This window comes from Peromyscus californicus, unplaced genomic scaffold (genome assembly GCF_007827085.1).
Source record: "Peromyscus californicus insignis strain IS unplaced genomic scaffold, ASM782708v3 Scaffold_1__1_contigs__length_55948999, whole genome shotgun sequence".
Lineage (NCBI taxonomy): Eukaryota > Metazoa > Chordata > Mammalia > Rodentia > Cricetidae > Peromyscus > Peromyscus californicus.
In genome coordinates this window covers 14,451,380-14,479,044 of record NW_026294492.1, presented here as the reverse complement: position 1 = coordinate 14,479,044, position 27,665 = coordinate 14,451,380, and the positions used below count along the sequence as shown (strand labels likewise).

Genomic DNA, 27,665 nt, shown 5'->3' with positions numbered 1-27,665 from the left:
TTATCTGTGAAAACGCAGCGGCTAAGCGGTTTTTCCACTTTTATCTTGCTGTCATTTTCCTTAATCCCTTGGCCTTTAGCAGAGTCCAGTGGTATTTCTTGGCTCCCTCCAGATAGGCTTCAGAGGGAAGGGGGAAGGGCAGAAACCCAATCCTCCAGTCTTCTGGGAGCCCTCGATTATGGCCACAGCCTAGGGGACCACGCCAGGAAGGTAACCACGCCCCTTCCCCACTGGCACCGCCCCTTCCCTCCCAGGCACGCACACCCCCCCCCCAGCCGGCCCAACAATGGAGCTGGGCGAACGCGTCACGTGAGCACCGCGGTCCCGTGACAAAGACAACGTGGCAAAAGGGACAGCGCCAGAGATCTCCGTGCCCGCTGTCGGCCACCCCACCAGGTCTGGTTGATGGTGAACCACCGAGGTCCCCGCAATCCACACAGCCCCAGACCGCGAGGCGAGCCCCGTCCGCGCCGTCCCAACTGCGCCGGAGCGAGTTGAACTTTTGATTGGGCGTGAGCGGTTTCAATCTCCGCGTCCTTTCTCCAATCAGAAGGCGGGGACTCCAGCCTGCCGCTCCTCATTGGTCTCTATGTGGCGGAAGGCGGAGGGAGAGCCGCCGAGCCCAGGTCGCGCGAGAGCGGCGCCCGGTCCTCAGGGCGCAGGCGCACAGGAGTTGGCAGGGACCCGGGCCGAGGGCGGGCCAGAAGACGCGTCGTTTGGCTTGGGACAGGGACGCCGAGTCGTCTGGGTTCAACCGCTGGGCGGCCGAGAGCTTTTGTCAGGGGCCTGGGCGAGAACGAGGCCCGCGAGGTTCCCGATGGTGTCCATGACTTTCAAGCGGAGCCGCAGCGACCGGTTCTACAGCACCCGGTGCTGCGGCTGTTGCCATGTCCGCACCGGGACCATCATCCTGGGGACCTGGTACATGGTAAGGGGGCTGGCGGGTAGGGCCGTGCCACCCGGCCACTGCGCAGGCGCGGCAAGCGGGCCTCGGGATGGGGGCCGGGCGGGGACGTGGAAGTTGGGGCAGGGGGGGGGGGCCGCGCTACTTTTCGGGGTGTTTTTTTTAACTGTGGACTGAGGCCGGGGTCTTGGAGTGATGGGGCTCGCCGGGATTTGGGAGAGGGGCAGGAACAGGATCGGTATTTGGGGTTCGGGAAGGACGCGGGTCTCCACCCCCACCCTCCCCCCCAACGAAACCATTATTGTCGTCCCTGGTATGCAGCCAGTTCGGACGTCGTTTTGTCCGAATGGGCAGAGAAATCCAGTTGTAAGCCATTTTTCCTCCCCCCGCCCTGTGTCTCCTGGAGTTTTTGTTAAAGGCGTTTGGTGATGTAGCCAGACAGGCGTATGTTTTGAGTCTAGACGCTAGCCAGGATTTACACTGGGTCAGTTTTTTCCCCCCCCATCAGGTGCTTTTCATCTCAAGCCCGCCTCGGTTTGGAAGAGTTGTTTATTGAGTGCCTACTATTCCCCTGCTGACATTTTTTGGGGGGGCTCCAGGATCTGTGTGATGTCTGTCACAGCAGGTGGACGGTCCTGTTGATTCCTGGTTCGGTAGAAACTCTTTTGTGATTTTTTTTCTTTTGTCTAACTACAGTTCTCAGTATCATTTTATTGAACTTAATTTGCTTGCGATTTCCAAAAAAAAAAACGTGATTCTTTTCAGGTAGTTTTAAGCTATTAAACTTTGCTGAAGCTTTGAGAAACTTGTCGATTTGGCCGCTTGGATGACTTTCAGATTTCGTTGTGGGGTGGGGGTGGGGAGTAACGTTAGAGATACTGTGCAGTTTCTGATGATTATATATGAGGAGCCAAGGAGGGAGAGGTTTACTTCCGACCTCTCCTCCTCCTTTTCCAGCTGTTCTGTTCCCCGCCCAGTATCTTGAAGTCATTAGTAACTGTTTGGCGGAACACCAGAAGAAAATCTTCAGGCAGATGGTTTTACAGCCCACCCCAGGGGACAATATCAGACCTCCACATAATTGTTTTTTCAGTCTTGCATCTTAATGTAGATTAGAAAAGAGCATCATGTGTTAGGTTTATTTGCTTGCGCTGAGGTTATTTTCATGTTTCCTGTACTTTTGTACTCAGAACTTACTGCTCCTGTAGAATTAAGTATATCACATTTTCTTTAAGAAAGTGCCTATTGTATTTGTTAACTGAGCTGTAGCCCCGGACCAGGCCTAGTTAATAACAGTCAGCTGGATTGTATATCCTCTTTGTTTTCCTTTGGCTAAGAGTGTGGATTTTTAATTTCTTTTGTCCTTTGCCATCTTCCATTCTCCTAAATGATTAATTCATATCTTCCCGATCATCAAGTCTTACCTAACATTCTCCCAGAAAATGACCTTCTCTTGAACTTAGCTGAGAAAATAGGATTGAGCCTGGGATTCTTGCCTGCAAACTTCATCTTCCTGTTTCTTCTTCCATCCCTCCACTCACAGACAAAGGGCTTCAAACCCTTTGAAGAAGGAAAATCACCATTCAGATGTATTGGCAGCGTTTCTCTACACTCTTTGCTAGGAGGAGTTTTTGATGTTGAGCGTTTGGTTTATAAAAATGAACAGAGAACTCAAAATGCAGAGTGAGTGAAAAACTGTAAAACTGTAGTAAGGACTTTTTTTTTTTTTTTAACTGTGTGGGTGTTTCGCCTGTATGTTCATCTGTTACCACTGGTGTTCAGTGCCTGTGGAGGGCAAAGGGGTGAGATTCTCCTGGGACTGGAGTTACAGATGCTTGTTAGCTGTGTAGGTGTTGGTGTTGAACTCGGGTCCTCTGGAAGAACAACCAGTGTTCTTAACCACTGAGCTACCTAGCCAGCCCCAAGGACATATATTTTTTAACAAAATAGGGATTGAGAGGTTTAAATATGTAGCACAGTTGAAGCTCTTGGGTGTGAAATGCCCCCCATACCCCCAGTTTTAAAATGATGCTATTTTGTGTCAACTTTCAGGTTAGATATTGTAAACTGTTTAATTCACTTGATCTGTTTTACAATTCATGTACGACATTTACTGGGCATTTTCAGTGTAAAGGGCTCTCAGCCACCTTGCGTGGCTTCTCTATTCTCAGTACCCGCTGCGTGATACATTCGAGTTCTGCTTGCTTTGACCATGACATCATCCCTTAATGTTGATGGGTGTTACAGAGAACTTTGGAGCACAGCCAGGAAAGTGGAACTTAGAGTCCCAAGGGAGGCAGATGAGTAGTGATAGCAGATTCTAATCAGATTAGGGGGAGGAAACGGACATTTGTTTTGCCTATTACAGTATTGTTGGCGACTACAAAACATACACAAGCCTCAGTTCTGTAGCAGTGTGAAGACATACTTTCTATAAGTTTGGCTGCACTTAGGAGACGGGAACAGTGTAATGTGTAATGTCTCTAAGTAAAGAGGTCTCGTCCTAATTGTGCATTCTGCTGCCATAAGCTCTAGTCAGATGGACACAGGATGACCACAGGTGGAATGTCCTTTCCTTCCTACGACTGCCTTGCCCCTGTCCTCTTCCTAACCACTTTATCATGAGCACTGCTCCTTGCCTCCAGGGGGACAGCACCGCTCCATCTGTGAGGGAGAATATTGATGAGCTGGGTTGGCACAAGGCCTGTGTGCGTGATTCTTTCTGTGATGTTTGAAACTTGGAGGCACAGTCCTCCTGCTGGGCCTGGACATTCTGTCAGTGACTGGTAAAGACATCATTGATTTCTTGCTTTGGCTTCTATGGGTTTTCTGTTAAGGCTAGCACAATCCTATATACCAAAGGATTAATTAATTTGCCAGGCATAGTGGCAAACTTGGGAGGTGCTATCAGGAGGATCAGGAGTTCAAATCCAACCTTGGCCACAGGCCAGCCTAGGCTAAATAGGATGCTATTTCCAAAACCAAACCAAACCCTTAAGTTTTTTGTTGGTTTTTCTGTGTGGCCATGGCTGTCCTGGAACTCACTTTGTAGACCAGGCTGGCCTGGAACTCACAGAGATCCTCCTGCCTCTGCCTCCTGAGTGCTAGGATTGGGTGTCTGCCACCACTACCTGGCCCAAACCTTTAAGTACTAATAGTTGGTATTGGTTAGGTTTGTGGAACATAAAACCAGAATCACTTATAGTACTAGAGGTGCCAAGCCTGAAGAGTTGGCATTTGACATTTTTAAGTTGAAAGAAGTACGTGTGGCATGAGTAATACACAATTTTAGAATGAGTTCAGCCTTGAATTTCTACATTCCTCAAGTTCATTTCTTTATCATTTATTAGAGAGTTTGAAGCCAGATTATTTTAAACAAATTCTTAGGAGATGTGAACTTAAATATATTCTGAATCATGAATATGGAATTAAATATATTCTGAATCATGAATATGGAATTAAAAAAAGCCTATTGGGCCGGGCGGTGGTGGCGCACGCCTTTAATCCCAGCACTCGGGAGGCAGAGCCAGGCGGATCGCTGTGAGTTCGAGGCCAGCCTGGGCTACCAAGTGAGTTCCAGGAAAGGCGCAAAGCTACACAGAGAAACCCTGTCTCGAAAAACCAAAAAAAAAAAAAAAAAAAAAAAAGCCTTTTGGGGGAGATAATCTCAGTGATACAAGTGTGTTATAAGCTTGTGTAGCAGAAGACTTTCTCATGGATGTTTCATCCTTAAGTAATCTAGCATTAGGTAGACGTGAGGACAGATGTCCTCCCGCCACAGGGGCCCTTCACTCATTTGTCCTGGCTCCTTAACTAGCTGAAAGTTCGTCTTCCCTGCCTTGTTTTGTGCTTTCAGTGTGCGCTATTTCTTCCCTCTGAAGTGTTCTTCTGCCTTTTAGTTCACTCCAGAGTTCTTTTTCAATTTACTCTTACTGTATGTATCTACATACGATGTGTGTGTGTGTGTGTGTGTGTGTGTGTGTGTGTGTGTGTGTGCGCGCGCGCGCGCGCGTGCTCATGCATGTGTCATGCTGAATGTGTGGAGGTCAGAAGAGTTCTCTTCTACTTCTCTTGCAGTTTTCTGTCAGGCTACCTTTTCCAGGCTAGCTGGCCTGTGACTTTTGGATGATTCTGTGCTCTGTGTATCCCATCTCACACACAGTGCTAGGATTACAGACAAGTGTCACTGGATAGGTTTGCTAGCTTGCTTGCTTGCTTGCTTGCTTGCTTGCTTGCTTTATTTATTTATTTATTTATTTATTTATTTATTTATTTATTTATTTATTTATTTTTCTGGGTGCAGGTCACCTGGCTGGTCTGGAGCTAGCTCCGTGACCGGACTGGCCCCAACTCAGAGATTTGCCTTGTGCCTTCTGAGTGCTGGGATTAACGGCGTAGACTCCACCACATCCAACTGTATATGGCTTTCAATGTGGTTTCCCATTCTGCAGGATAGATGTTGGCTACAAATCAAGTCTGAGCAAATTCTTCAGAACTGAAATCGTATTGAGTAACTTTCTTGATCATAGTTCAATAGAACTAGAAATTGGTATAAGGAGGAATGGGGGAAGTCTTGTCAAAACCAGGAAATGAAACTGTAGGTCTCCAAATGACGGGGCAAAGAAGATATTAAAAGGATGAATTGGCAATTTCTTGAAACAAGTGAAAGTAGCAACAGTGTTTCAAACCCAGGGAGAAAGCAAAATCGGGGAGGGAATTCACAGCCCTAAAAGTACCTCCATCAAAGTAGAAGAGTTGTCAAAGTGGTATTTCTCAAGGAAGTAGGAAACAAGAGCTCAGCCCAAAGCCAGTAGGAGGAGAGAAGAGATAAAAGATAAAAGCAGACTAAAAATTAAAAAGGCTACAATGAAAACGTTCAGTGTTAGTTGTTGTGTTCAGATGGTTTTCTGCAGAGCTGCCTTTGTAGCCCACGCTGGCCTTAGACTCACATGCTTCTCCCATCTCAGCCTTCCAAGTGCTGGGATTCTAGGCATGGGTCACTTCCCCTGGTGAGCTTTTGAAGTTTTCAAACCTTTAGGTAGGCTAGGAAGAAGAAGAAAAAAAAAAAAACAAAAAACAAAAACCCCAGAATCAGAGATGAGAAAGGTAATGATACAGTTGGTACTACAGTAATGTAGAGGTGTTTCAGAGACCAGTACAAAGAACTGTCTGCCAAGAAATTGGGAAACTTCGAATTGGGTTTTCACAGATGGACCATAAAGAGAACACCAGAACAGAACAAGCAGTATAATTGGACCAGTAGTGAAAAGTTTCCCGACAAAGAAAAGTCCAGGGTCTGATTGTTTCACCAGTGGATTCTACAAAATATTTAAAGAGCCACTATTATATTTCCAAAGTAGTCTACAAAAATGGAGCACACAAACGATAAAACACTGTTAAAATACTCTAGGCCAGTGTCTCTGATGAACAGTGCAGACATTCCTAATAAAACACTGGTAAACAGAATTCAATATCACATAAAGTAAATCCTCGTGATCAAGTGGGATTTATCCTGCGGATTCAAGGATAGCTCAACTCATGTAAATTAATAAATGTGGTGAAGGATGAAGGCCTGAATCCATATAACCATTTCAGTAGGTGCAGTTATGTATTTGATAAATTTCATCGAATGGAAAAAGTGGGACTGGAGAGATGACCCAGTGGTTAAGAGTTCAATTCCCGGCGCCCGTGTGGTGACTCACAACTGTCAAACCCCAGTTGCAGGGGTCAGACACCCTCTGCTTGCTTCCCCAGGGATCAGACATACAGTGCAGTGACAGGCATGCAGGCCAGACATCTAGAAATGGAATAGTTGACAAATATTTAATCTTACAGTGGGTATGCAGCACAGTAAAGACCGTACAATACTGACAGCTAGCACCATACCTAAGCAGCTCTTCTCTAAGATCAGGAACCAAGGAACAGCACCTCCTTTTAACACTTCCGTTCAACTTTCACGGTTGAAAGTCCTAGCCAGAGCAGTTTGCCAAGGGAAACAGCTGAGCTTACAGGTAGGAAAGGAGGAGGTCAGGGCTCTCTATTTACAGATGACACAATCAGATGTGTAGAGAATCCCGAAGACTGAAAACCTGCTCAGAATTAAGAAACTTGAGAGTTGTGGAGTAGTAAGACAACCTCAAAAATAGAAGTGTGTTTACATGTCAGTAGCGAACCATGTGAGAGAGAAGTTAAGAAAGCACTCAGGCTTGTCATAGCAAAACAGAACACCAGCCCTGCTTGTCCAGGGGGTGAAGGAATGCACAGTGAGAAGAAAGCACCGATGAAAGACTTCCACCAGTCACAACAGATGCAAAGACAGCCTGTAGTCGTGAGTCAGAATTAGCATTGTTAGATGCCATACTACAGAAGGGATCTGTAAACGAAGGTACTCGTCTTGCCATTAGTACGAGAAAACAGTTCCTAAAAGTTGAATGGAACCACCAAAGACTGTCCCAAAGAAGTCTTGAGTAAAAAGGCAAGGCTGGAAGTGTCACACTGTCCAGTGTCACAATATCAAGCTGGCATAGCCAGCCCTGCTACAAAAATAGATGTGAGGACCGTTGGACAGACTGGAGAACCGAAAAATAGCCACACTCTCAGCAGCCAAGTGATTTTCAACAGAGGTGCCAGAAATATACCTCTGCACAAGCATTCTCCTCAGTGAATAGTGCTGGGCAAACTGCACGTCCACACTTCTAGAGGAAGGAAACCAGACCCTGCTCTCTCATATGTAAAGGCAGCTTGAGTATTACAAAATACATGAGTATAAAACTTGAAACTAAACCTACTAGGAGGGAACGCAGGCGGGGCGCTGAGTGGTGAAGCAACTTCTTAGGGAGGGAAGCGTTTGGTTTGCTTTCACTTCCACGTAGGAAGGCCATCAGAAAGGGCAGGTCAGGGCAGGAACTCAACCAGTGCGGGGACCTAGAGGAACTGCCGGAGCAGAGGCTCTGCAGGAGAGGCCAAGGAGGAGCTCTGCTTCCTGCTTGCTCAGCCTGCTTTCTAATGCCTATCAGGACCACCTGTCCAGTGAGCTGGGCGCTCCCACATCAGTTATTAATCAAGAAAATGAAAGTGAACTTCAAACTTGCCTGCAGGAAAATCTTATGAGGCATTTTCTCAAGTGAGAGTCCCTCTTTCCAGATGACTGTACCTATGCCAAGTTGACCAAAAGTGAAAACACACACACACACACACACACACACACACACACACACACACACACACACACACACAGCAAACCAGGATAGTCTGGGCAAGAATGTAAATGCTTAGTCAACCAAACACACATACAGGATTGCATCAAACTAAAAGACATCTTCACTGCAAAAGAATCAGAATGGTGAACAGGCAACCTATAAGAATGGCAGAAGATACTTGGAAACTTCCTCACAAGAGATTAATACCTAAAGTATACCAAGAACTCACCAGCAAAAGCAAATAATCAAATTTAAAATGGGGAAATAAATTGAATAGACATTCTCAAAAGAGGTAAAAAGATCAACAAGACCAACAAGCACATGAAAAAACTCTGAATGTCTCACCCCAGTGAGTGAATGCCTGTCAACCAGACGGAGAGTGGCATGTTGACAAGGACCTGGAGAAAGAGGAACACCTGCACCATATGGATGTAGTATAGCCACTTTTGGAAAAACAGTGTGGAGGCCCCTCAGTTTAAAAGAGCTGCCCTGAAACCCAGAAATGGCAGTGGTGGGTACTTCCCCACAGAAAAGGAAATCAGTGTATCAAGGAGACCTATTGCAGCGTTGTGGACAGTAGACAAGGGAGTCAGCTGAGGTGCCCATTGATAACCACGGAGAAGGAAGACGGGGTCTGTGTTCACAGTGGGTACTATTAGCAGTAATAAACAGAACTCACTTGCAGCAGCATGGGTACAACTGACGTAAGTCATCTACAGAAAGGCAGGTACAGGATTTTACCTGCCGATTACAAAATAGCTTCGTTTATAGACCTACAGGCTAGTGGTTACTAGAGACTGAAAGGCAAGGGGAGGGGATGGTAAGCAGCAAGGTAAGAGTAAAATGAGTATTCTCTTGCAAGGAGGAGAATGACAGCTGTCAATATTGCATCAGTTATGAGAGAGTTCTCATCACAAACAAATTTTTTTGTTTGTCCGAGACAGGGTTTCTCTGAGTAGTTTTGGTTCCTGGCCTGGATCTCACTCTGAAGACCAGGCTGGCCTGGAACTCACAGTGATCCACCTGACTCTGCCTCCCAAGTACTGGGATTAAAGGCGTGTGCCACCACCGCCCAGCTGCAAACAAATGTTTGAAGGTTATGGCATGATATGTCTGGAGTTGACCAACACATGGTGTCTAAGTGCACTAAAACATACCTTTGTACTCCATAAAGATGTACAAATGCTGTCTATTGTTTAAGAAAAATACCCCCCCCCCCCAAGTCCTTGAGTCTTTTGGGGTGGGGGTGACTGAAGTACAGAGGAACGGCCGCCCTGGGCCTGAGTGCTTCCCTGGACTTCCCTTGTTGCTTTCTACCAAATAAAAGGCACTCTGTTGTTTCCCACTGCTTATTTGCTCACGTGAGGTGTGCAGAGGCTTTTGAAGTCTGCGCCTCCTCCAGTCATTGGTGCTTTGCCTCTGTTGTTGGCACGTGTGCTGTGTTCTTCCTGGCCATGTCACTCAGTTTACAAGCCTCTATTTCCTGAAGACAGTGGGGAAAGGTCATGGATATTTGGAAGACTTTGTGTGTAGTAGAGTATTTTAAAGGCTTTTTAAGCTATAAGGTTACAGTTAGTTTTAATTTCTTGAAAAATTCCTCAGGGAACTTAGAACTATCAACTGAATTTAATATAAGTTACCAGGATCCGCATATGAGCACAGAGTAGGTATTCAGTGGTAAGCGCTTAGGATTGCAAGTACTGGTTCTCTAGATCAATCACCGACATATTCAAAGTATGACCCACAGTGAAGTGAACAGGCAGACAGTGGAAAATTCTGTGACGTTTTTATAGAAGAAAAGATGAATTTTTTTTAAAAAGTCATGCATATGATAAAAATACTTTGGACTTATGGACTGCAGCATGTATACAATTACGTACACACATACATTCTCATATATATATATATATATATATATATATATTTATTTATTTATTTAACCTCCCTAAGTAGTTTTGGTATTTCATTTCCTTCATTTGCCTGTTAACATGAATATTTTTCTGTGCCATGCTAAGCTTTTTTACTCGGGTGATAATTATGTTCAGCAAGCAAGAGTTTGCTGAATGGATTTCATACTGATTTCCCAACACAAGATAACATATCTAACTTGATGATAAAACTGGATCTGCTTTTCTGCCAAATGTTTGAAAGCTTGGCCTGATATAAAGAAAATACCTTTCTTGGGTGTTATCATTCATCCATCATTTAGGGTGGACAGGGGAGAGTAGTTTCAGGTACTGTTTCTAGAAAACTTGGGAGTGTCAAATGTTGGGACTTCTTGAGGAGGAGGAGGAGAAGGAGGAGGAAGAGGGCAGAGGGCAGAATCTGTGACCTTTGGTTATGGAGTTCATCTTGTCATTATACCTTACTGGTTTCCATATTGAATCTTCACCAGGACTGTTTCTGACACTTAAGGCCATATGTCCTGAGAGAGTGCAGGGATCACAGCCAGAGCGCTGCATAATGTTAAAGTGGGGTTTGTATTCCTGATAGGATAGGGAAACTCATGGTAAATGATGGGATTTCAGCAAGATGTTTGGCAGAGACCCACGATATTCCTTAGGTGTGTGTGTGTGTGTGTGTGTGTGTGTGTGTGTGTGTGTGTGTGTGTGTGTGTGTCTTCCATGGAGACTGTTAATTATTTCATGATGATCACATTTCAGAATGAAGACACCAGAGAAAATCAGTCTGTGGGATCTCAAAATCTAGAAAATCTTGGTGGGCAGGAATGTAATCATATAAATTTCGTTACAGGTTCATTGAAGGCCATGCCCCTAGCCTCTGAATCTGTTGCAAGGGAGCTTATTGAATTAAGTATAGAAAAACAATTAGGTGTTGTATAGGGTTACTCTTGTGTGACATTGCAAAAATGTACAAAGCCTTTGGAATTGGTGAGCCAGGTTGGGGACTTGTCAGTTACGCTGGAGCACACGCAAAGGGGAAGGAGGCAGGGAGCTGAACCATGCTGGAGAGGAGGTGGAGGAGTGGTTTGAGGACTGAATGTTTAGTCTCCACGTTTGAAGGCTGCTGTGGGTATTAGAGGAACACATTGACTCGGAAGGTAGAATTAAGACCAATGCGGGGAGAAAGAGGGCACCATCATCCCTTTAGGGAATCTTTTCAACTTGAACCAAGCGCACGGGGGTGCTTTGGGGGAATTGCAGGCATCTACATGTTGGTGTGTGAAGAAATATGTGTCTCTGGACATGAAGTTTGTGATGATGCCCTAATTTTACTGTGTGTGCATTTTATTCTAGTTTTTCCGGCATTATCACAGGGTTAGGCATCTCTACCTATGCTGTGGCCTTTAACTGTTCTCACCATGGTAATTGAATGATTTATGAGTGTCTCCTGTCTCATAACCTTGTTACCATAGGTGAAACGTATTCAATATAGCACAGTGTCTGGAGACTCTGAAGACTGTTCCCTGAGTAGAAGTTCATGTACAGCTCTTGTCTTTCTTAGGTGGTCAACCTGTTGATGGCAATTTTGCTGACTGTGGAGGTGACTCATCCAAACTCCATGCCAGCTGTCAACATTCAGTATGAAGTCATTGGTAATTACTACTCATCTGAGAGAATGGCTGGTAAGTTTTACTTCAAAGGATATCATTGCCAGTTTTTATATATAAAGCCAATTGTAGTCTATCTGTGAATGTTAGAGGAAGGTTGATGAAATTATGCTTCAGTTATACTTCAGAAGGTTAAATAATTGCATAGTAAGTAACAAGTTAAAGGTTATTTAAGCTACTTGTTGAGACAGGAACAAGGCAGTCAGCAAGAATTACAGTGGAGCATCTGGACAGAAGATGTAATAGCCTACTAGGTTTTGGAGACATGTATGGTTGTACGTATGCCTTGACTGTAGAGACCAGAGAGGGAGGAAATGGGAAATAAAACTGGCTTGAGACTTTCGAGGGCTTGCTGCCACATGTAGCCAGGGTCAGAAGTTTGTGTTAGAACAAATGGACTATTACAGTAGAGTATAAAATACAATGTACAGTTCTCTTATTTATGTGGAGAGAGACGTAACACCACCTTTAAAAAGAAACTAGCCCTAGAACAGTCATAGAAATTGTCCTTTTAAACCCATTTATTTCCTGATAGCAGTTATTTTTTATTACCAGTTATTCTGTAAAATGCAGGTATAAAACAGTTCTGGTGGAGTTTATATTATTATAAGTTACATCATAAATTCAATACTTACACAAAATTATGCCCCAGGGTTTGGATATAATTTCTACATGCTTAGTTGTTATATTTCAGTTCAGAAAAGTGTTCCCAGATCATAAGTGTGTTTATAATACTATAGATCTTAATTCCGGGATTTAAAATTTTATTAGCTTTTAATATGATGTTCAGAGCTTCTTTACATTTGTGATCACCTGTGATCCAAGGTTGAAGATTTGTATCTTTTTGAAACGATTGTTTTGCTTTATTTGTGAGTGTTTTGCCTGCATGTATGTATGTGCACCATGTATGTACAGTGTCTGCAGAGGCCAGAAAAAGGTGATGTGAACTGGAGTTTGTAAGTTACCATGTGGATGCTGGGGACCAACTCTAGCTGCCCTGTAAGAGCAGCGACCCTTTGAAGTGCTGAGCCCTTTCCCTTGTTCTCATCTGTGTCCTTTTTGTGGTGGTTGTTAAGTAATTAACAATTCTGTGGCTGTAATGCACAGTGGAATGAAAACAGCTGATGGGCATTTATAATGTATTTTTTAAAAAAACGAGAAGTCTTCTGATCTGATTCTTTTAAATACATCCTTGTGATATTGACTCTGAGTGACAAGAACTAGCCTTTGAGCATATTTTTCCAAAGTAGTTTGTTTTTATGCGCCCCCCCATTTCCAAATAATAAATAAAATTTTAGAGTCTTATCAATACCCTCTGTGTTTTGAGTCAGGGTCGGTCTTGCTTTGTAGTTTAACCCTTCAGTAGGAAGAACTTTTAAATTCTTAACAGTGGGGGTACTCTGAGCTGATAGATACTGCCATTAATATTAAATGCCGACTGTGTTTATGGTGCGCGGTGATAAGATAATGTGTACACACATCCAGTAGTGTGTTTAGTGGTTTTTCTTCATGTTTGTTGCCCTTTAGTTTCTTTTTAAGCTTTCAGTTCCGTGTGTGCATAGGAGTATGTGCATGTGAGTGCAGGTGCTTGGGAGCCAGAGGCTTCCCATTCCCTGGAACTGGAGTTACGGGCGATTGTGAGCGGCCCGACATGGGTGCTGGGAACTGTACTTGGGTCCTCTGTAAGAGCAGCAAGCCGAGCCATCTCTCCATGTTCCCCCTCTCTCTTTAGTTTATTAGTGTCTGTCCAGAGTCATGGGATCAAGTACAGGTTGTGAAGAAACTCACCCAGTCAAGTGTGGTTTAATATTGTTGGGGATTTTTTGGGTGTGTTCTGAAGGAAACAGTGAATGTGTGATTGATACACACTGAGGAGAAGTTGAGTGGAATAGACCTGTGTGGGGAGAGAAGGCAAACTGAAGGACGTGGGTCAAAGGTTTGAGATGCTGGAGTGGGATTAATGGAGAACATTGAATTTCAGGTTCTATTCTGATCAAAGCACGAGATACATCTGTAGTTTTCTGTGTGTAGCTCATCTGTCTTTTAAGCAAACAACAACTTTTCCTCACCTTACAAAGCCAGCTTGTGTGAATTCTTTCATAGTGTTTTCATTGCTTCTGTCTGTGTTTCAACTTGCCATGTTGGGTTTTAATTGTCTCTTTGCACTCTGACATGTAGAGGCACAAGGGACCAGTTTTTCTACAGTGTTACGTGGTTCATGTTCCATCCTAAACAAAGTCAGTGAATTGTTGCATCAGTTTAACATGTGTAAACGTCTCGATTTCTTAAAATGCCAAGGCTTAGAGTTTCTTCTCTTCTTGGCCTTTTAGGTCTTTTGAGAGCCAGTTTTGAAAGCAGTTATAGTTACTTTAAACATTTATATGTATACATTTTAAAACATCATTTTCCAAAAAAAAAAAAAAAAACAAAAAAACAAAAAAAAAACCATCATTTTATCACCCAGAGTTTCATTTCTTTCATTGCACATGTTGCTGACTTAGATTTCTGTTCTTGTTTTCTTAGATAACGCCTGCGTTCTTTTTGCCGTCTCCGTCCTTATGTTTATAATCAGTTCAATGCTGGTGTATGGAGCGATATCTGTAAGTCGTTCGTATTCCACATATCCTCATTTGACCTTTCCCAAGGGCAGTGGCCTGTGCGTGTACTGAACGTGGCTTTTCTTCTGCTGCAGTACCAAGTGGGCTGGCTGATTCCCTTCTTCTGCTACCGGCTTTTTGACTTCGTTCTCAGTTGTCTGGTGGCCGTCAGCTCTCTCACTTACTTGCCAAGAATCAAGGAATATCTGGATCAGCTAGTAAGTGTGTGTGCCATTTAAACTTTTCCACCGAAGTAAAATACTTTCGTTGCAGTCCCGAGGCAAGCTTAGGAACCATTTTTAACTGCCTTTGCCTTTTACAGTATCTTAAACTCACTTCTATGTTAAAATCGTAAGACAGAAATAGATGATTGTTGTACCATCCCATTTGGACAGCCCAGTACTAAAAGCCCGTAAAGAGAGTTAGTGTGGAAGAGATAGTTGAGCTACTGTGTTTCAGTAGAATATGTGACTGTATTTGGTGCTTATTAAGGGATTGGTATTTCATTTTTATCAGAAGGGTAGCATGTGTCTGTGTGTCCACTGTATCCTAGCCCTGCTGTGTCTGTGTGTCCACTGTATCCTAGCCCTGCTGTGTCTGTGTGTCCACTGTATCCTAGCCCTGCTGTGTCTGTGTGTCCACTGTATCCTAGCCCTGCTGTGTCTGTGTGTCCACTGTATCCTAGTCCTGCTGTGTCTGTGTGTCCACTGTATCCTAGCCCTGCTGTGTCTGTGTGTCCACTGTATCCTAGCCCTGTGCTAAACACCTTTGGTGAATGCTGCAGCTGTAAAAAGAACTTTCCTCTTTGGGGAACCAACATGTATTGAGGAGTCAAGATATAAGAAGACACTTTATTAGACAACAAATGACCTGCCCTCTTGGCAGTCTAAGTTAAGAAAAAACTTAGATTAATGCCATATAATGGGGTAGAGGGGCAGGGGATATTCCACACTGAAGTGGTCAAGGAGGGCTTTGTGGAAGAGTTTGGGGAAAGCTGGTGGGGTGCCTCTCTAGTGTGTTTCCAAGTGTTGTCTTCAAGAGCCTTTTCTGCGCATGTCTAGCTGTCTGGTCCAGTTTGAATGCCATCAAATAAATCTTTTACTCCAAAAACATTTATTGATGGCTCCTTAGGTGCTGGGTTCAGGGGACGTCATGGAGATTTTCTAGCGAAGGGTCAGAAAGTTGACGTTTAGTGACATGTAATTAATTATGGGCAGCTCTCTGAGTGGGTAACCCTTGGGTTGTAGACCTGAGGGTGAATGTGAGATTTGAACGCTGCTGAGGGACTTGATTAGGAATTGAGATAGAATCAGCAAAGGAGTTCAGAGAAATGAGAGTCCTTGAGGCAGGAACAGCATGAGATAGCCAAGAGGGAAGGATCCATCTGTGGAGGCTAGAGAGAGGGAGGTGGCCCGCTCCGGCAGTGGGCCTGGTCACCTGGGATTGGGGGCTTCCTAGTGTCGTTCTCTAATCTGTCACCTAGCTGAAATATCCCAGGGAGCCCCCCCCCCTTCCGAGTAGAGTCTAAAGTTCTGGGCGTATACAGTCCCCTGTGTGTTGTCACATGGTGTGTGTGACAGTCTGTTTGTGTCAGCGTTCCCATTGAACGCTGAAAGCTTAAGGACAGCTGTGTAGGTAAGAACATCAAACAGCAACCCCCCTGCCCTTTTACAGACCCTGCTGTTTCCCCTCTATTCGGTTGGCTTAGTCTTTTCAGTTAGAGGGTACTTCTCTGCTGGCCTGTGTTCAGCCCTCACTTCCCTTCCAGTGCCCTTCTCCCGACACCAAACTCACTGCCTTGTCCAGAGTCAGATGAATGCGCTTGACCCTTCCCGTTACAGCCAGTGTGTCAGCAGTAAATCTTGTCCCCTTCCTTGCCTGGCCTGTAGACTGTGGCATGTCTCCTTTTTACCCATCAAATGCAGAGTTGAGACCAGTATTTGACTCCTAGAAAAGTTGTTACTTCCTCCATGGAAGACTAAATGGCCCAGGAACTTGAGCAATCTTTGCTCCTTCTCATTTACTGACCCAGGACAAGGCTGGGGTGCCCTACAGGTGGTTACATTTTGTCAAAGGCCAGGAAGATGGAAAATAGTGGCCACTAAAGAGAATATTAGCTCAGATAGACTTGTTTGTTAGTTAACCTAGCTATTAAACAGGTACATCTAAAGTAATGAGTGTGTCTGTTGGTGAGAAGGGCCTCAGACATGCTGTGTTGGTTCCTGTGTGTAACTTTGCAGTAGCCTGTCACTCCCGGAGATGATCACGGTGGAGTTGTCATTGTGTGTTTGTGTTTTAACAGCCTGATTTCCCCTACAAAGATGACCTCCTGGCTCTGGACTCCAGCTGCCTGCTGTTCATTGTGCTTGTGTTCTTTGTGGTCTTCATCATTTTTAAGGTATGGAGCTTGTGAGTCACTGGGCCGGCGGGGGGGGGGGGGGGGGGAGGAGGACTGGTTAGACTGCCCAGTAACCCTTTTCCCTGTCTGTCTGTCTCCTTAGGGGTCACAGGTGAGGTAGGATTTGTAGTGGTGGGGTCATTTCTGGCCAAGTGGTAGAGAGGACTTCCTGGTAAGGGATGGGTCCCCTGAGTGGTTGGCACTTGTATGTTTTCAAAAGTGCTTCGTGGTTTGTAGTGGAAATCCATTACAATTCCAAACATTGGGAGCACTGGAATTTCCTCCAGTGTGCTGGCTGACAGACTTAAGTCTCCAGCTAGAATCTCTGAGAGAGACTTGTGATGTTTAAGTGAAAGCCAGTTGGGAGTGAGCCTGCTGGTCCTGGGTTCCTTCTCCACAGACAGTACAGAGGGGATGGAGGTCCTCTGGTCCTGGGTTTCTTCTCCACAGACAGTACAGAGGGGATGGAGGTCCTCTGGTCCTGGGTTCCTTCTCCACAGACAGTACAGAAGGGATGGAGGTCCTCTGGTCCTGGGTTCCTTCTCCACAGACAGTGCAGAAGGGATGGAGGTCCTCTGGTCCTGGGTTCCTTCTCCACAGACAGTACAGAAGGGATGGAGGTCCTCTGGTCCTGGGTTCCTTCTCCACAGACAGTACAGAAGGGATGGAGGTCCTCTGGTCCTGGGTTCCTTCTCCACAGACAGTACAGAGGGGATGGAGGTCCTCTGGTTCTGGGTTCCTTCTCCACAGGCAGTACAGAGGGGATGGAGGTCCTCTGGTCCTGGGTTTCTTCTCCACAGGCAGTGCAGAGGGGATGGAGGTCCTCTGGTTCTGGGTTCCTTCTCCACAGACAGTACAGAGGGGATGGAGGTCCTCTGGTTCTGGGTTCCTTCTCCACAGACAGTGCAGAGGGGATGGAGGTCCTCTGGTCCTGGGTTTCTTCTCCACAGACAGTACAGAGGGGATGGAGGTCCTCTGGTCCTGGGTTCCTTCTCCACAGACAGTACAGAAGGGATGGAGGTCCTCTGGTCCTGGGTTCCTTCTCCACAGACAGTGCAGAGGGGATGGAGGTCCTCTGGTCCTGGGTTTCTTCTCCACAGGCAGTGCAGAGGGGATGGAGGTCCTCTGGTCCTGGGTTCCTTCTCCACAGACAGTACAGAGGGGATGGAGGTCCTCTGGTCCTGGGTTCCTTCTCCACAGACAGTACAGAGGGGATGGAGGTCCTCTGGTCCTGGGTTCCTTCTCCACAGACAGTGCAGAGGGGATGGAGGTCCTCTGGTCCTGGGTTCCTTCTCCACAGACAGTGCAGAGGGGATGGAGGTCCTCTGGTCCTGGGTTTCTTCTCCACAGGCAGTGCAGAGGGGATGGAGGTCCTCTGCCCCCAGAGCCACCTGCTGAGCTCTGTTCTCCTTTCAGGCTTACCTAATCAACTGTGTTTGGAACTGCTACAAGTACATCAACAACAGGAACGTGCCGGAGATTGCCGTGTACCCTGCCTTTGAAGCGCCTCCACAGGTCAGCTACCGTCACACAGCCAACTGTCCCTTACTCTTACTGACACCTCCAGAAGTGAACGTGGGGCTTGAGTGTCTGCAATGTCCCATAGCTGTGGCTTGGGACATGGATAGCTTGAACCCATGCATGTGTAAGATTTAGCATTTCTCACTGGGAGTCTTGTGCGCACGAGCTCTTTGCACTGTTGGCCTAGCTTAACTGTTAGGTTGATTTGTTAGTGGTCCTCACAAGCGTCGTTTCTGGTCAGGTAAGCTAGGAGAAGGGGTCCGTGTGTGACGGTTGTGATGGAGTCTGAGTGCTGAGCCCACCTCTCAGAACCTTCTTTCCCGCTCCTCTGTCTTCCCAGGTTGTTAGCACATAGGGTACATACGGCCCATACAGAGACAGCCTGTCACTTGGAGGCTCTTCGGCTAGAGTGGGCTTTAGAAAAGTTTGTCTATTATCCCAAAGGGGAGGATAGAGGTCATTGTCCTTTGGTGATTATCATGAAACTTGGGACACTGGCAGCCTCCCCCAGATCCTCAGCCCTTGAAGTATACAGTTAGCACTGGAGCTTTATTGGCCGCCTGCCAGGAAACCCTTTGTGTTCTTTTTTAATATGCATAGTGTGTTAGTCCATCTTCCAGGTTAGTCCACAGGAAGAATTCTATTTCTGCAATCCATCCATCTCTCCCTCCCACCCTCCATCCTTCCATCCCTCTCTCCCTCCTTCCCATTCCCTCCCTCCCTCCTGTTCCCTCCTATCCCCTCCCCTTCCATCCCATCCATCTCAGTCATTCCTCTGTCCTGTCTTGGTCACTGTCCTGTTGCTATGAAGAGACTCCATGACCAAGGCAACTCTTTTTTTTTTTTTTTTAAGCATTTAATTGGGGTTCGTTTACAGTTTCAGAGGCTTAGTGTGTTATCATCATGGGGGGTGTGGGGCATGGTGGCAGGCAGGCGTGATGCTGGAGAAGTAGCTGAGAGAAAAAGAGAGAGACAGACTAGGCCTGGCATGGGCTTTTGACTCCCAGTCAATAAGGCTGTTCCTCCTAATTCTTCTAGTCCTGTCAAAGAGTTCACTCCGCAGTGGTGAAGCATTCAAATATATGAGCCTGTGGGTGGGGATCATTCTTTTTCAAGCCATCACACATCCCATCCATCCAGTTCTAGCGATCCTGATCTTTTTTTTTTTTTTTTTTTTTAAAGATTTATTTATTTATTTATTTATTATGTATACAATGTTCTGCCTGCACACATCCCTGCAGACCAAAGAGGGCACCAGATGTCATTACAGATGGTTGTGAGCCACCATGTGGTTGCTGGGAATTGAACTCAGAACCTTTGGAAGAGCAGCCAGTGCTCTTAACCTCTGAGCCATCTCTCCAGCCCCGCGATCCTGATCTTGAGTCAGTGTGTCACTGCGTGTGGAGTTCAGGCTGCTCAGATGTCTGTGTTCTCAGGAACTGTTGAGCTAACAGTTCAGTCTTCTCAGGGCTGTGGGCTCCTACTTAGGACAGTCTGAAAGCTGATTATTCTAGAAAGAATGTAAAGAGTCGTTGCCTGATGGAATTCTTTTCTCTCTTCAGTACGTTTTGCCAACCTATGAAATGGCCGTGAAGATGCCTGAGAAAGAGCCGCCGCCTCCTTACCTGCCTGCCTAGGACGTTCTGCCTTGTCAATAAACCCTATACCAGCTTCTTGTCTTGTTCATTTTACAGAAAGCTGCAACGCGGGGCTCTCAAGACTTGTTTGATATAAAGTGCACTGTCTTGTCTGAGCATTTATTTTCAAACACTAAGGAGCTTTTGGACATTTATGAAAACCTTTTGTTAAGTATCACATTTTAGAGACTCTTGGAAGACAATCTAGGTTAAGCAAGAGCAAAGTGCCATTGTTAGTCTTTAACTGAGGGGGAGGGAGGGGAGGGGTAGTCTCCATATTTTCTTTTTTAACTTTGCACTTTCTTTGTATAATGGTTTGTGTTTCAGATGTTTGATGCCCTGGATATTTTCAGGAGAGTGAATACAGTGTTTAGAATGGATGAGTTGGATGTAAGATCTGCAGTTTCCAGCTCTCTGAAACAGGAAACGTAATAGCATTTTGACTTGTCCATGGAAGATGGTGGTTGCATGCTTCTAATTTGTATGTTTCCATCTTTGTGATAAGATGCTTTAATAAACCTCTCAAATTTTACTGTTGTCGTTCTTAAACGTGCCTAACCTTTTCTGCTGTGGTGGGTACTCATCCTCTTCCTTAGTGACGGGTGTGTTTGGAGAAGTGTTGGGTAGTGTCCTCGTGTTAAAATTTGTATTTGTTTTCTTACATGGTGAGAAGTCCTGAACTGGCTCCTGGATAGAAGGATGATGGAGGAATGAAGAAAGGAGTCAGAGAAGTGAGGTGGGGCCCTTTGAGAGAGGGAGAGGGCGGGATTCTGCTGTACAGGATCAGTAGGAGTTTATACAGCAGCCTAGAATTTCAAAGAGAAAGACGGGACATTCGAAGATGTCCAGTTAAAATCCCTTAGAATCCCTCAGTAGGCACTCAAGAGTGTCTGCGCATGCCTGGCTTGTTGGGTGGTTCAGTGTCGTCCCCCTCCCTCCCCGCATTTTGGTCTCCAAGGATCGACTTGAGGGTGATTAGCCCAGGATTCTATTTCAGGCCCTCCAATAGCTGATGCACTGGGATTGCAGTGTGAGGTTCCTTTCAGGTAGCTTTGGAATCTGGAAATAGAACCATTAGAGTTTGAGAGAAAACAGGGCGAGCAAGCTATAAATCTTGCAGCTGCCCAGAGGAGGAAGATGGGAAAGAAGGGAAGGCATGATGACCGTGAGCAGCCTATGTGGTGGGAAGGAATGGAGTGAAAGTCAGCAAGCCTAGAATGTCTGGGAAAGCATGCCCAGGCTTTGGTTGGAAAGAAAAGGGAAAGTCTTAATAGCCAGCAGGCTTGCGTGGGTGTGGTGCCTCAGTGCGACTAGATGAAAAGTGCATGTAACTGCGCCTTGATGGGGGATTTTTGATATGATCTCCTGTAGCCCAGGCTGGTCTTCAACTCATTTAGCCAAGGTTATTGAACTGGTAGTTGCGAGACATAGCTAACTGCCAATGCAACTTTTTAGTGAGGAATGCATGCACTGTTAAAACAGTAAATATAGAAATAGCAATTGCTTATTAAGTTTTATACCACGCGTAACTGTGTGCTATACTTCTGTATGACGGTGGGCTCCACACCAGCAATACTGCGCACGTGTGATAATCTGTTGCAATGTGACTTGGTGTCTGTGGCACAACACTTCAGTGACTTTTCCCCACCTCCTTTGATAGTGATTTTTTGTTTTTAAGAGTCTCGTTATTTTGTAGCCTAGGCTGGCCTGAACTGTCCAAATACTGGCCTATACAACTACACCTGGGTTCCTTAGATTCTTGGACCACCATTGTATGTGTCTTTCTTTCAGCTGAAACATGCTTAACTGTTCAGGCGGCTGGGACTGAATTTGAGAAGACAATTTGGAGACCTGGTGAAGTTGGGCATGGTGACTCATGCCTCTCATTCCAGCCTGGGGGTGGGGGCTGGTCAGGGCCACCTAGGCTACATTGTGAGTGCTCAGCCAGCTTGGGCTACAGTGATCTCAAAATATAGTTCTTAGGAGTCACAGGACAGACGTGTCTTGTGTGTGCACCCATATGTGCATGAGGCCAGAGATGGAGATCAGCTGTCTTCCTCACTCTCCTATTCTGCGGCAGGGTCTCTAAACCTGAAGCAGCTCACTGGTGTGTGGTAGTCGGCCTGGCCAGCAAGCCTCAAGGATGATCCTATCTCCACTACCTAGCACAGACAGATTATAGGTTGGTGCCACCAAGACTGGTTTTTTACATGAATGCTAGAGATAAAACTCAGGTTCTCATGCTACAAAACACACTTGATGACTCAGCCATTCCCTCCTGTAGATGAATTTCTAAACAGTCTTATTAAATAAGAAACACAGAGCCAAATACAGGGGTAATCGCCAAAGAGATCAGAGAAATAGCGAATAGCCACGACTAGCCTTAGCCTACCACCAGCTGTCTTCCCCAGAGAGAGACCTCTTCCTGTCTGACCTGTGCTTTTATTGCCTTCCTGTTCTGCCTTCCCATTGGCTTTAAGCCCAGCCACATCACTTCCTCATCACTGCCTGTCTATACAGACCTCCAGGTCTCTATGGTTGGTACTGGGATTAAAGGCTCGTGTCACCACACTTGGTTGTGTTCTTGACCACACAGAGACTCTGCTTGCCATGTGATTGGATTAAGGGCGTGTGCCACTACCACCTGACTTCTGTTTTATGGCTCGTTATGACCCCTGATCTCCAGGCAAACTTTATTAACATACAAATAAAACATCACATTTCAGCACAAATAAAGTATCACCACCCCCGCCCCCACCCCCGAAATTTCTTAGTACTTACTGATGATGGCTTGATAGAAACATTGTGTTAACTGTAGCAACCCATGTTTTTATATTGTAATCAGGCCAATGTGCTTGTCTTAGGGTTTCTATTGCTGTTAAGAGACACCATGACCATGGCAACTCATTTAAAAGAAACTGTGACTTGCTTACAATTCAGAGGTTTAGTTCATTATCATTATGGTGGGAAGCAAGGCAGCATGCAGGCAGACATGGTGCTAGAGAAGAAGCTGAGGGCTGCTAACATCTTAACTCACAGGCAACAGGAAGTGATCTGAGACACTGGATGTGACTTGGGCATACATGAGACCTCAAAGCCCACAATGACACACTTCCATAGTGACACACTTCCTTCAACAAGGCCACACCCACTCCAACAAAGCCACACCTCCTAATAGTGCCACTCCCTTTGGGGGCCATTTTCTATCAAACCACCACAATGCTTATGACAAAGAATTCAGATTAGTGTACACTAGTTCACCCTAAGGAAGAAACCAAATTTTATGTGACTTTGGGGATTTTGTGCACATCATAGATAGTGCTACAAAATATGTAAGTGGTTTTTAGGTACTGTGTGCACACATGGACACAGGTATCTGTCAAGGCTGATGGGTATGCTAACTGAAAATAAGTACACCTCAAATGCACACAGCTTTTTTTTTTTTCCAGAGCTGAGGACAGAACCCAGGGACTTGGCGTTTGCTAGGCAAGCGCTCTACCACTGAGCTAAATCCCCAACCCTGCACACAGCTTTTAAAAGGGGATGGAGAATCAGCAAACTAATTTGGAACTGCAGTTAAATTTTGCCTTGGGAGGTTTTCTCTTTCCATCTTATCAGAGCAGTGGTGGTTTGGTTCATGTAGACACATGGGTATTTACACATATTTCTGGGAACAGAGAATTGTCTGTACATTCACTTGTGAAAAATCAGAGCCTATTGTAGCATATGAAAGAAAAAAAAATCCTAAACTTGTAGGAAGTGTAACTGGGAATATACTCAGTGTTCAGTAGGAGACAACATATTTCTGATACCTAACTTTAGAACCTTTCAGTATATGAAGGATGGCTTCTGAGCCAGGGCAGTGATGGCTCGCACTTTTAATCTCAGCACTCGGAATGCAGAGGAAGGGGGATCTTTGAGTTTGAGGTCAGCCTGGTCTACAGAGAGAGTTCCAGGACAGCCAGGGCTACACAGAAAAACTGTGTCTTGGAAAAGATAAGCTGCCTCAGGCCCTCTCAAAGGTCCTTGTTACTGTTGCTAATTCTGTTCTCTGTTGAAGATTATGCATGACAATATCTAAATATTAGCTAGACTCTCCTTTTGTTAGGGCTAAGATCATACCAAGCCTCTGGATATACCCAGCTATTTGTGGACATCTAGCATGATGCAGCAGCTATGAAGAAGATGGAGGGCCCAAAACATTAGAAGTGGCTAAGAAATCCTACTTTCTGCCATTAATAGAAAAACAGTGAAATCAGGGTCCCAGAGAATCAAGCCCTTCTGGTCCCAACAATTCATAAAAACCAGTATGTGAAAAATATCTGCAGACGGATGGAAAAAGATGTATGCATGCCTAGATACAAGCCTTTAACCGAAAGGGGATTCTGTGATAACAGCTAGAAAACCAGTCACAGGAAGATAGCTGCATAATCCCACTCACCTGGGCACCCGAGAGCCAACTCTGTAGAACCCAGGGGTGAATGAGTGGTTTGAAGGAGCTGGAGGGAGTGGGCCACAGTTACCGATGAGCATAAAGCACAAACAGTGAGGAGTGTGCAGTTGACAATGTATACATAAAAAGGAGGGTGATCTCTAATGAGGTGTCATTTGGGATAATCTTTTTGTATACTATATAAAGAAGTGTCTCTGTCCTTCTCACCTGCCTAAGGCACCTTCTGATTGGTTTAATAAAGAGCTGAACAGCCAATAGCTAGGCAGGAGAGGATAGGTGGGACTTTGGAACAGAGATAGGAACTCTGGGAGAGTCTGATGCAGGAGATTTGCCAGCCCGATGCAGAGGAATTCGGACATGGTACTGAGGAGAGGTAACAAGCCACGCAGCAGAAAGTAGATTAATGTAAGTGGGTTAATTTAAGTTTTAAGATCTAGTTGGGAACAAGCCTAAGCTAAGGCCAAGCTTTCATAATTAAAAGTCTCTGCGTCATTATTGGGAGCTGGCACGCCAAAGAAAGTCTGACAATAGTGTAAACAACAAAACAAAACTACAAACAAATCTCTGCTTTTGGAGCAGCGCAGTAAGATTTGTCTCTGTTCTATTGAGTCCCTTCTAGAACTTTCTGCCCATATCTTAGCCTGCTTGCCTTGCCATCTCAATTTTTTCTTGCTTGTGTAAATGTGGTTCTAGACTCTGCAGAAGGCCCAAACATTGGGTGGAACTCTTTCCCCAAACAGCTTTCTTCCTAGGGCCCTTTACACGTTTGGAGTAATGGAGGGGTGGCTTTAGGGGTTATCTGATGCGCTCATTAATTCCTGGTTGTGTGACCTTGTGCAAACATTTGAACATTAGGAGCACACACTTTGTTCAGGTGCAGGAGATGTAATGGAAAGGAAAATAAAAATCGTGTGGGGCGGGTGCTTAAAAAGACATGTTAGTGATACAGCTTTGGAGAAACCCAGGCTGGAGATGGGATGTAGGGGGTACAGTTTTAAGTGCCATTTAAAAAGGCATCACTTAGAAAATGGTGTGGAAGAGCTAAAGATGTGAGAGGATGCACATCACAGGCAGGGGGCCTGCAAGAGCATGTTTGTGGTGTCTAGAAAGATAACGTGAGGGGAGTGCGGGAAAGCTCAGGGAGGCATTGGGCCAACTGTGATATCACTGTGATTCTCACTAGACCAGGGAATTTCTAGGGCATCCTGAACAGATGAGTCATGAAATGACTTCCCATCCTTCTCTAAATCTATTTCATCACCTGGGTGGCAGTTCTAAAAACCTCACAGAGTTGTAAACACCAATGACGACAAACAAGAAAAGGGCTGGGGATGTGGTTTAGTTGGTAGAATGCTTGCCCAGGATGCACAAAGGCCTGGAGTTGGTCCCAGCCACACATCAAGAGGGAATAGTGGCACATGCCTGCATTCTGGAGGTGGAGGCAGAAGGATCAGAAGTTCAAGGTCATCCTCAGCTACATAGTGAGCTGGAAGTCACCTGGGGCTACACGAGACACTGTTTCATCAACACCAATGAGAGAGAGAGAGAGAGAGAGAGAGAGAGAGAGAGAGAGAGAGAGAGAGAGAGAGAGAGAGAGAGAGAGAGAAAGAGAGCAAGAGAGGAGACATACCTTCCACATAGTGCCTTGCCCATAACCAGAAGCCAGTAGCTACTCTAAGGCTGGCTGTGATGAGGACTTCCTGCAATACCAGGTGTCAGTCAGAAGTGCGATTTTAAATCTTCATCCCGCTCCTGGTTTCCTGGCCGAACATGGCCAGACTTCCTAGCTTCTCTGTGAGACACAGCGGTTCCCTGAGAGGAGCACAGTGTGTAAAGTGCTCAGCACAAAGGCCGACAGAGTACTGAGTGGAAGCAGTTAGATGCACTGTCGTGTTTAAGACAAATTTGTGCTCTTTGCTCTTCGGGGCCCGCCCACCACCCAGCTCCCAAATAAATACACAGAGATTTATTCTTTCTTATGAATGCCCATCCTTAGCTTGACTTATTCTAGCCAACTTTTCTTAAATTATCCCATCTACTTTTTGCCTCTGGCCTTTTATCTCTCTCTATTCCATACTTCTTACTCCGTGGCTTGCTGTGTAGCTGGGTGTTTGGCCCCTGACATCCTCCTCTCCTTCTCCTTTTTCTTGCTCCTTGGTCTTCTCGTCCCAGACTTCTCCTCCTATTTATTCTCTCTGCCTGCCAGCCCCACCTATCCCTCTCCTGCCTTGCTATTGGCCGTTCAGCATTTTATTAGACCAATCAAGTGTTTTAGACTGGCACAGTAACACAGCTTCACAGAGTTAAATAAATGCAACCTAAAGGAATGTAACACATCTTTGCATCACTAAAACAAATGTTCCACAGCAGAACAAATATAACACATCTTAAAACAATATTCCACAACATATCACTTAGTAGCTATTTAGCAAGTGAGGTAGATTCTATAAAGTGGGTGGTGTTCAAGCCATTTGTAGCGAGTTAGGTAAACTGTAAATTGGACATTGTTTCTGTTGTTTGGCAAACTGATTTTTGTTAAAGAAGCTTTTTTTTTTTTTAATTGACCTGCCCTCTTTCTCCTCTTTCAGCACCTGGGACCCAACTCCTTTACAGCTCATGCCATCTTGCCCCTGGGTCCTTAGTAGCAAACAATTTGCACATGTAGAAACTTTTTGTCCCACCTTTTTGTCCACAACACTTATCATAGTCAAAGCTGAGGGTGGAGGGAAGTAAATGATTAATAAATAAAAACAATTATCTCACCAGGCATCAGTGGTGCATGCCTTTAATCCCAGCACTTGGGAGGCAGAGCCAGGCGGATCTCTGTGAGTTCGAGGCCAGCCTGGTATACAGAGCAAGATCCAGGACAGGCACCAAAACTACACAGAGAAACCCTGTCCCGAAAATACCAAAAACAAACAAAAACAAAAACAAAAATTGTCTCTGCTGATAGATTGTTTTCTAAATAGATTGGGAATGGCTGGGCAGTGATGATGCATGCCTTTAATCCCAACACTCGGAAGTCAGAGGCAGACAGATCTCTGTGAGTTCAAGGTCAGCCTTGTCTATTATTTCCAGGACAGCTGTGACTACATAAAGAAACCCTGTCTCAAAACGAAAGAAAACAAAACAAAACAAAACAAAACAAACAAAAAACACCCAAAAAATGGGGACTGAAGAGATGGCTCGGTTGTGAGCACTGTCTGCTCTTTGCTCTTCCAGAGGATGTGGGTTCAATTCCCAGCACCCACATGGCAGCTCACAACTGTCTGCAGCTCCAGTTCTAGGGGATCAGGTACCCTCACACAGATACACATGCAGGCAAAACACCAATGCACATAAAATAAAAATAAATTATAAAAAAAATAGATTAGGAATGTACCCA

General features: G+C 45.3%; 2 protein-coding genes across 2 annotated transcripts in view; both read left to right on the top strand.

The window, feature by feature from the left end:
- The first annotated feature begins 662 nt into the window (after positions 1-662).
- Laptm4a (lysosomal protein transmembrane 4 alpha) lies at positions 663-20,359 on the top strand. Its single transcript, XM_052745937.1, has 7 exons — positions 663-928; positions 11,569-11,689; positions 14,198-14,274; positions 14,367-14,489; positions 16,574-16,669; positions 18,086-18,184; positions 19,753-20,359. Exons 1-7 carry the CDS (start codon positions 818-820, stop codon positions 19,825-19,827), a joined length of 702 nt encoding a protein of 233 aa, XP_052601897.1. The 5' UTR covers positions 663-817; the 3' UTR covers positions 19,828-20,359.
- Positions 20,360-20,450: 91 nt separating this feature from the next.
- The window catches only part of Matn3 (matrilin 3), a 33,336-nt gene continuing 26,121 nt past the window's right edge, over positions 20,451-27,665 (top strand). The window contains exon 1 of the mRNA XM_052745936.1: positions 20,451-20,563. The gene's annotated coding sequence lies outside the window, so the exon portion shown is untranslated. The remainder of the gene's footprint in view (positions 20,564-27,665) is intronic.